At 32.9% G+C, this 10,082-nt stretch overlaps 1 protein-coding gene across 1 annotated transcript; it reads left to right on the top strand.

The window, feature by feature from the left end:
* Positions 1-3,850: 3,850 nt before the first annotated feature.
* LOC127557442 (olfactory receptor 52K2-like) lies at positions 3,851-4,795 on the top strand. Its single transcript, XM_051990761.1, has one exon. The coding sequence runs from the start codon at positions 3,851-3,853 to the stop codon at positions 4,793-4,795; it is 945 nt and encodes a 314-aa protein (XP_051846721.1).
* Positions 4,796-10,082: the final 5,287 nt, after the last annotated feature.

Here is a 10,082-nt window from a genome sequence, read left to right as displayed (position 1 = left end):
CACTTTTTTTCATCATCATTTTCTCAATTGGCCAGTTTTGCTTTTTATGGTATTCTTCTCCTCAGTAGCTTTTTGTATTTCCTTTTACACATCTCTCAATTATTTCCCTATTTTTTCTTCTAATCTCTTATTTGATTTTTAAAATTCCTTTTGAGGTCTTTTTTGGCCTGAGATCAATTGGTATTCAATTTTTCTTGGAGGTTTTCGATGTAGGAGCTTTGACTTTGTTATTATCATCTGAGTATATGTTGACCTTTCTTATCACCAAAATAACTTTCAATGGTCAGAAACATTTTTTTTCTTTTCTGATCATTTTCCTAGCCTAATACTCTGTTTTAAACTCTTTTTTTAAAAATTGGGCTTTGTTTCCAGGATGGAGGATACACGGTCCCAAGCTTTAGGGATTTTGTCCAGCTGTTTTCAAAAATTCTTTTAGGAATATGACTACAAGCATTGTTTTCTGCCCTGGAGCTCTTAGATATGTTCCTTCCTGACTGAAGTTGTAAGAGGTAGTGTGCTGGCCAGGGTTAGGGTCTGCTGGGGGCTATGTTGGGACTGCACAACAGACTCCCATCCCATTAGCACAGTTCCTCTCCACTCACCTTCCAAATCCTCTCTAATGTCCCTGGGCTAAGAGGTCCAGAAGTCTTCATCACTGCTGCTGATTCAAAGGTTCTTCCTCATTGATACTGAGGTCTGGTCAGGGGCTGAGGCTGACATTGTGCTGGGATTGTGCACTCTGGTTCCTCACACCTTTTCTGCTGAATTTCCATGTCCTCTTTGGTGTCTCTGGGCTGCGAGGTCTAGATGCCAGTAATACTGCCATTGATTCAGAAGTTTACCTGGGCCAGGGACAGGGCTGTGATGGGTCCAGAGCTGTGCAGCCATTCCCTGCACCAGGACTGCATGCTGGACTCCCACCCTAATGTCACAGATCTTTTTTGCTAAGTTTCTAAGTGTCTATTGGCTGGGAAATGTTCTACTTCACTTTGGGGGTCAGGGTATTCTAATGTTCTAAAAATTGTTTAGTCGATATTTAAAAGAATTTCCAGCAGTTTGGGGGAGAGACTAGGCAACTTTCAGCCTTTACTCCTTGACATAATAAGTCTTTGATTTCATTGATGTGCACATTGTTTCTCTTGATATTGATTGTAACCATTGTGTGCCTATACATCCTTTGTACCATGCTTTATGATACAATGCTGAGTATTGGATATAGAGTCAGGAAGTTATGAGTTCAAATTCAGCTTCAGGTATTTATCACCTATATGACTTTGGACAACTTACTTGGTCTTGATCTGCCTTAATTTCCTTATCTGTAAAAAAATAAAAAGTAGAACTCTGTAGCAGGATTATAGAATATGTATAGAACAAGGAATTTAAAAAAATGTATAGATAAAAAGAAGCTAGGATTCTAGGTTTTCAAATCCTCTTAAGTAATAAATATGAAACAAATTATTTTCAGTTGGATCATGAAGATAATAGCAATCCAATGAGATTTCTTGAGTAAGAGTGTAACATATTCACATTATGCTTCAGGAAAATCATTTTGATTGTCCAATGGAGAATGGATCAACTTATAGAAAACAGAGACATCTATTTCCCTTTAAAATTTTTCTAGACATGGGGAACATGAGGGGCCAAATTAAGGTGAGCATTTGATTGGAAAGGAGACATATACAAGAACTTTTGAGAGACTAGATGAAGATTTGATTACAAATAGAATTTTGGGAGTCAATGCAAGTGAAGAGTCAAGTATAATATCAAGATGATGCATCTAAGTGACTAGGAAAATAGTTATACTCTCAAGAATAAGAAGACTATTTCTAAATAGAAGTGTTTTGCAAGTTCTCCTTTGGCATGATGAATTTGAAATGAAAATGGGCCATCCATTTCCAATGATTTCTAAATGACAGTTGCTAGAATGGGATTAGGGAGAAATTAATATTTGACAATAGATATGGGAAATATTTTCATAGATAAAAGAGTGGAATGGAAGCTGATGCTGATGAAATTTTTTTTAATTAAAAATTAGATAATATAGAGGGGAAAGAGAAAAGGATGAATATAGATGCTTACAGGACAATCAAGTTTAGATGGCATGGACTGAAGAAACATATAGGAAAAGAAAGTCTTTAGAAAGAGCTAAATAGTAAAAATTGGGTAGAAAAAGTATTAAGGATGAATTGGAAATTTAGAAGAAAGAGTATTCAAGGGGAGATTGTAACTAATATCAAAAGAACTTTTAGAAGAAAGCAAATATCAGAACTGTGAAAATGCCAATAGATTAGCAATTAAGAGATTGTTGGTAACTTTGAAGAAACAATTTTAGTTGAATAATGAAGACTTCATATTGAAGAAAGATTGCACTCATTCCATTTTTAAAACATGAAGTTGATGAGGGTTTTTCTTCTTTGCATGAATCTGCAAAATGCCTTTTTGATAGTTCAGTAGTTGGTTTGTATATTCAATTTTTTCACCATTAAAATGGAATATTGGAATTTTTTTTAATGGGTACCTCTCTTCTGTTCCATAATCTTTCAGAGATCATTGACAGTTGCTTATTTATTGTATACTCTATTTATTTAAGTTCCCTGGACCCAATATTTTGAATTCATTAAAGGAAACCACATATTCTCCTTGTACCCTTCATTTGTTCTGGACAAATACCCATATAGCCAATTTTGAATCTTTTTAATCATTTAAATTCCTCTAAGTAGTCTGCAGTAAATTCAGCTCACTAGCCCAGATCATATATTTATTGTTTGAGTCTCTCTTTTTAGTTAATTTGAGAGACATAGAGTTCATATAGAATAATTTCCCTGAAGGAATACTAATAGGTTGACCCATGATTATATAGGTACTTAGAACATTACATGAAATAGGAAAAAAAAATCACTAGACAATGTGATAATTGTAAAGTTTATATTGTTTTTTGTTTTAATTACAATGATAGGATTTGAATATGGAATTAGCTAAGCTATTTAATCCTATTGTTCATAAAGCACATAAAAGAAGATAGGTTGTGATTTTATCTGATATTTCAATCAGATGATGTTTGCAGCTTTTGATGGGATGAAACTCTTGACCAATTACAGGGTTTTAAACCAGTCCTTCCTTCTAATGCCTTTGAGAGTTAACATGAGTTTCCTTTCCCTGTCTGTGGACCCAGTAAAGAAACTTCACCCATTTGAGCTTCACTCAAGACTACTTTCAATAATTTGCTTCAAGAAGTTTTGCATCACAATTGGGTCTTGTTAAGAGGAGTACTCTTAACTGGTACTAATTTCCTGTTCTCACCCAAACCTATTCTTAGCATGTGTAATTTCATCTTTAAATCCTACCTTTAATCATCTTTCATCTTGGTCACATCATCCTCAGCATCATGCTAGATGAGTTTCTTGTGTCCATGGTGACAAGCCTGTCTTTTCATACTGTGTGTGTGTGTGTGTGTGTGTGTGTGTGTCCATTTATTTGCCTGTTTGCTGGAATGTATAATAAAGTTCAGATTTGTATTACTTTCCAGATTTCCAATTCCCTACACATTTCTGAACCTCAGTCCATTAAGCTAAATGAATCAGAAAGATATGAAAATATATGTGAGGGATGACTGAGAGTACTTGAATAGAGAATAGATCCTAGATTTTTCATAGAGAGAAACATGATAGCTATGTTCCAAATAGATATGTAAAAGGAGGAAGATGATATATGGCTTGATAGGTAGCTATTCATTTGCTAAACTCTCACTTCCTCTAAAGAATAATCTGACCTTTTCTTGATCTTTATTATTATTATTATTTTAATGATATAGAAATACTCTACCTCAGAGCAAATTCAACTGATAGTCACGATGTCAAGTTTGAATTGGACCAATTTACATCCTGCCACCTTCATTCTGATTGGAATCCCAGGCCTGGAAACTCTCCACATCTGGATCTCCATTCCTTTCTGCTTTGTATATATGTTGGCTCTTTTGGGAAATTTGTCTCTTTTGTTCATCATCAAGACTGACCCCAGGCTTCATGAACCAATGTACCTTTTCTTTTGCATGCTGTCTGCTGCTGATCTAATTATTTGTACCACTGCCATGCCTAAGCTCCTCAGTCTTTTCTGGTTTAAAGATAGGGAAATCAACTTTGAAGCCTGCCTCACACAAATGTACCTGATACATTCTATATCCAGCATGGCATCAGGTTTCATTTTAGCAATGGCCTTTGACCGTTATGTGGCCATTTGTAAACCCTTGAGACACTCAACTATTTTGACTTATAAGGTCATTGGGGGAATTGGATTGGCTATTGTCCTCCGAGGAGCTGTACTTTTTGGCCCTCATCCCTTTCTCCTGAAATGGCTTCCATTTTGCAGGACCAACATAATTTCTCACACCTATTGTGAATACATGGCTCTAATTAAATTGGCCTGTGCCACAACTAAAATACGCAGAATTTATAGTTTAATGGTTGCTTTTCTTACTGGAGGTCTGGACTTTATTTTGATAATCTGTTCCTATGTACTTATTCTATATGCTGTCTTTCGCCTCCCTTCAAAAGCTGCCCGGCTTAAGGCACTGGGTACCTGTGGATCTCATGTCTGTGCCATCTTAGTTGGATATACTCCAGCTTTTTTCTCCTTCCTCACTCATAGATTTGGTCGTCGTGTTCCTCCCCATGTCCACATTTTTGTAGCTAATATATACCTTTTGGTTCCACCCATGTTAAATCCAATGATATACGGGATGATGACAAAGAGGATACGGGAAAGATTCCTCCAAATTCTCAGTCTTTCAAAGTTGTAAAGGTCATAGATTCAGTCTCTGCAAAGGACAATTTGGACACAGAGAATAAAGTCTCATATGAGTATCACATTTCTTTACATATTTTTCCCTCTGGTCACAAAAAAATATACCATGATTAGTTGGGACTTGGTTTAATTATATTATTCAATCTGGGAACCTACAACTGTGGTGTGCCACATATTAGGGTAAACATATCTCTAATTTATGTGGCAGAGTGAATTGGTAATAAGTAAATTCTTTATTCTGATCAGAAATGTTCTCCAACATGATCTTAAAAAGTTTTTTTGGGGAACAGAAAAAAAAAATAAGTGACTGAACCCATTACACACTTAGTTTGTGTCTGAGGCAAAACTTAATTTTGGACTACATTATATATAGTCTTCAATGATGAGAAACACATCATATATAAATGCAGACAATAATATCAACTATCTCTCTCTTTCTCTCTGTTTATATATTTATATACCTATATATCTAATTAATGTTTCTATTTATCAAATTGAAAGCTACTCTACCTGTGTCCTGTACATTGTTTCTATTCTTCTATGATCAGAAAAGAAAAGAAAATCCTTTTTTTTAACATTTAGAAGCCCATTAAATACATATAACATATATCAATAATTGAGCACTTTCTAAGTATCTGCTTCATACCCAGAATTAATCTAGCTCCTGGGATTATGAATGATACACAAATACACACTTGCAGACACACACACAGACACATACACCATAGACAAGATTTAGTATAGAAACGATGATAAAATGTTATTCAATGTCATACTTATTATTTCATAAATTTGGGTTTTTTAAAAATCCATATCTTCTGATTTGAGTTCCAATGTCATTTCCACTCAATTTTTTACTATCATACTGTCCCATAATTCTTCCTTCTTTAGATAAATTTACCTGAACCTTTTCATTGATGTATATATTATATGACTGCCAGTCTCACTATTCTTCTACCTTTTGATCAGATTTGAATTCATAAAACCTTACTTAATGTTAAATCACTGTTCTGCTACTGGGACCCAGTTTGACAACTGCCCATTGGAGCCAAAAGACCCTTTGAAGAAGTCAAATCTTGTTTAAAAGTGTTTTCAGGACACTAAGTCCTTAAGAGAGAATCTCTCTAAGGCAGTGATGTTCAAAAAGGAAATTGTTCATTCTAGGCTCACCCAGTATATGGAATTCTTAGAGAGTATGGTGGAACTCTTAACAAGACAATTATACAAGTTTCTTTTTTCTTTGGAGGGAAATCTGTGGGCAATGGATATGGAAAAAATACAAGTCAGATGTTTTAGTTTAGTTTTGTTATTACTTATTGATTAGCTTAGTTTAGTTTTGCTGTCAACATTATTGTAATAATCATGAACATTAAAATTATCTCTATCATCTTCATACCACTACCATTACATTCACATTAATAGTACAAATATTCCCACATTGGTTAGCTTATTACCATACCAGAAAATAGATGATTATTTCCTGGATAGTTTACAATTCATTTAGAGAGAGGTGATAGAGATACAATAGCTGTATTTACAGATAGAAGATATTTCATTCTCTGTGTCAAATGAATATACTATGCAGTCATCTAAAGAAAAGCATTGCTGCTGATACCACTATTACTACACTAAAACAGCAAACACAAAAACAATTATAACTACTTTTACTTCTACTTTTATTACTACTACTACTACTACTATTGCTACTACTGCTACTAATAGTAATACCATTCCTATTGTTGCTATTGCTGCTACTATAGCTATGACCATGTCTAATACTACTGTTTCATTTAGAAGGGCTATGTTATGGCCTAGAAATTGCCAAAGCACTAATCCCTCTCTCTAGATCATGGGGATACTATCATATTTATGAACTTAAGGAATGTTTTCTAGATGTCAGGTTTTGATACAATTGATTAGAATGTTTAAAAAAAAATAAGTCACTAAATAGCTTTGAAACTTCATGGAGAATTTTTAGGGATCTAGCTTGCTTCCTCTTGGACATTATGTATCAACTTTAGTTAAATGCCACCTAGAGTAAAATAATAGCAATATGGTATAAAATAGGTAAATTAATTCACATATACATTACAGAAAAAATATGAAAGTATTGTTCAGTTATATCTTATGTTCTATTGCTACCTATGCTGTGCATGCTGTTCATAGGATTATATATTTTAAACCTCTCTTTTATTATGAACACTTCTTTTATTATTAAAGCTTTTTATTTTTAAAACATATGCATAGAAAATTTTCAACATTCACCCTTGCAAAACATTGTGTTCCAAAATTCACTCCCTTTTGCATCTTACTTATTTCACCAAATGAATATATTTTCTGTAAAGTAAGCAGTTATTTGAAATTTATTTGTATTTTTTTTTCCTTTTGGCATTATGAGTTCTTGCCTACCTACCTGAATATTATAATATAGTTTATTCTGAGATTATCTGTATATTCAATTTACATAAGCATTCATTTAAAATAAAAAAAAAACTCAATGTGTGTAAGAATGTGTATTTTGTTGATGCCTGATTTACATATAATGGAAAAATTTGAAATAGTTATTATAAAATACTATTACAACTATACTTATTCATTTATTTTTAATTGTAAAGTCTGACTTGTGTGCATGGATGTAATTAAAGTACATCATTATTGTAGGTTAAATGTTGGATATAGTAAGACATATTTTGTTTGGACTGTATATTTTTTACTGAATAATCTATTTCCCATCCCAAAACAAATCTAAAAAAAAATAGGTAAAATATACCCTATGGTATCTCAGTTTCTAGGGAATTCCCCTATTTTTTAAAAAAAAATACTTTGTTTATTTCTTTATTTTTATTTAATTTTAATTTTAATTTATTTAATATTATCTGTATCTTTGGTTAACCAGAATAAGAAAAGGATGGATAAAACATAGCCATCAAAAAATAGTGAGGTTTTGTTCCAGATTCTGGAGTCTTTGGATTTATCAGATCCTAGATTACTATGATCATTTACCACTGGGTATTATATGCCTAATCTAGTTGACTGATCCACTATTCTATTTCTTTCTTTCTTTCTTTCTTTTTTTAATTAAAGCTTTTAATTTTCAAAACATATGTGTGGCCATTTTTTCAACATTAAGTCTTGCAAAATCTTGTGTTCCAATTTCCCTCCCCTTTCTTTACCCTTTCCCCTACATGGCAAGTAATCCAATATATATTATCCATGCCAAAAATATATGTTAAATCAAATATCTGCAAACATATTTATACAATCATCTTGTTGCCCAAGAAAAATCAAATTTAAAAAGAGAGAGAAAAAATAAAATGCAAGCAAACAACAACAAAAAGAGTGAAAATTCTATCTTGTGATTCAAACTCAGTTCCCACAGTCATTTCTTTAGTTGTAGATGTCTCTCTTCATCACAGGATCATTGGAACTGGTCAGAATTATCTCATTTTTGAAGAGAGCCACATTCATCAGAATTGATCATCACATAATCTTGTTGTTGCCATGTACAATGATCTCCTGATTCTGCTCATTTCACTTAGCATCAGTTTGTGTAAGTTTCTCCAAGCTTCTCTAAAATCATCCTGCTCTTCATTTCTTACACAACAATAATATTCCACAACATTCCTATACCATAACTTATTAGGGTTTTTTTTCCCCTGGGGTATAAAATTGAATGAGTTAGAATCATCATTTTTGTTACATTGGCCCAGCCTTACATTGAGCAATTGATTTTTTTTTTCCAATTGTCAAAATCAGAGTTATTTTGTGAAAAGTGTTTTGTAACTGTTCATAAAGTTCCTGGATTTGTCTTGGCAGGTAGATTCTGTAGTGTTCTATATTGTTTACAGTTATTGTAAATAGGATTTCTGTATTTTGTTGAACTCTCTCTTGTGGATGGAATTTGCTGGCAATATAGGGAAATGTGTATTTATTTTATATTCTGTAATTTGCTAACATTGTTAATTATTTCAGTTAGTTTTTTAGATGATTCTTTAGGATTCTCTAAGTCTGCTATCATATCCCCTGCAAAAAGTGATGATTCTGTTTATTTATTACCTAGTTTAAGTCATTCAATTACTTTTTCTTTTTTATTGCTAAAGCTAAACTTTCTAGAACAATATTGAATAATATTTTTGATAATAGGCATCTTATTTAACCACTTTCATCTTATTGGAAGATGTAATGACCGCGTATTTAAAATCAGCCGGAGTCAGGAATTCAGGTTAAGGGAAAAATCTTCAATATTTATTGAAGTGAAGAGGTGAATAAAGATTGTGATAGCAAATATAGGCAGCTGCGACAGGAAGCCAGCTAACAGAGAACGATCTGAGCTGAGCCCACCGTGGCAATGGCCATCCCAAAAGTCTCCCCTCCCCTTCCTTTTCCACTCCCCTGCCTCCACCCACCAAAATCGTCATTTCCTATACAACACATCAGGACTTGCACAAAGAGTGGGCGGGGGCCATTCTTTCTCCAAGCTTATATATTAATAGAGTATGGTCCAATTACTATTTAGCCTCATGTACTTGGGACCTCAGTGCATCAACTCAAGCCTCAGCCCATTACAGGAAGATTCCTAGTTTGTCCACATTGAATATAATTCTTGCCAAAGGTTTTAGTTAAAATCTAATTATTATTTTAAGGAAAACTCCATTTATTCCAGTCCAGTCCATTTTTAGTTTTTATTTTTTTGGGGGGTTTAATAGAAATGGTGCCATATTTTGTCAAAAAAACTTTTTTTCTATATCTATTGAGATTATCCTGTGATTTCTGTTGGTTTTATTATGGATAAGCTCAACTAGAATAACAGTTTTTTTTTTTTTTTTAATATTAAACCACATCTGCCTGAGTGTATGATACTGGGAATATATTGATATAATCTTTTATTTAATATATTTTTCATATATTCATTAGGGAAATTGAGGTATAGTTTTTTTCTGGTTTGGCTTTTCTTGATCTACGTATGAGCAACATATCTGTGTTATAAGATGTATTTGATAGGACCCCTTATTTGACTATTTTCTCAAATTGTTTATATATATTTATATATCATTTATAATGTTTGATAAACTTCACTTGTAAATCCATCTTATCTTGGGGGGGGTCTTTTAAAAAATTAATTAGTTTTAAAGGGAGTTCATTAATTACTTGTTCAACTTCTTTTCCTAAAATGGAATTATTTGTTTCATTTCCACATCTGTTAATCTAGGTAATATATAGTTTTGTAAAAATAATGCGTTTCATGTAAATTGTCAGCTATATTGGCATTAGTTAGGTAAATA

Source organism: Antechinus flavipes, chromosome 3 (assembly GCF_016432865.1).
Source record: "Antechinus flavipes isolate AdamAnt ecotype Samford, QLD, Australia chromosome 3, AdamAnt_v2, whole genome shotgun sequence".
In the NCBI taxonomy this organism is placed as follows: Eukaryota; Metazoa; Chordata; class Mammalia; order Dasyuromorphia; family Dasyuridae; genus Antechinus; species Antechinus flavipes.
Note: the sequence above shows the minus strand (reverse complement) of the source record. Positions and strands in the feature narration are given on the sequence as shown.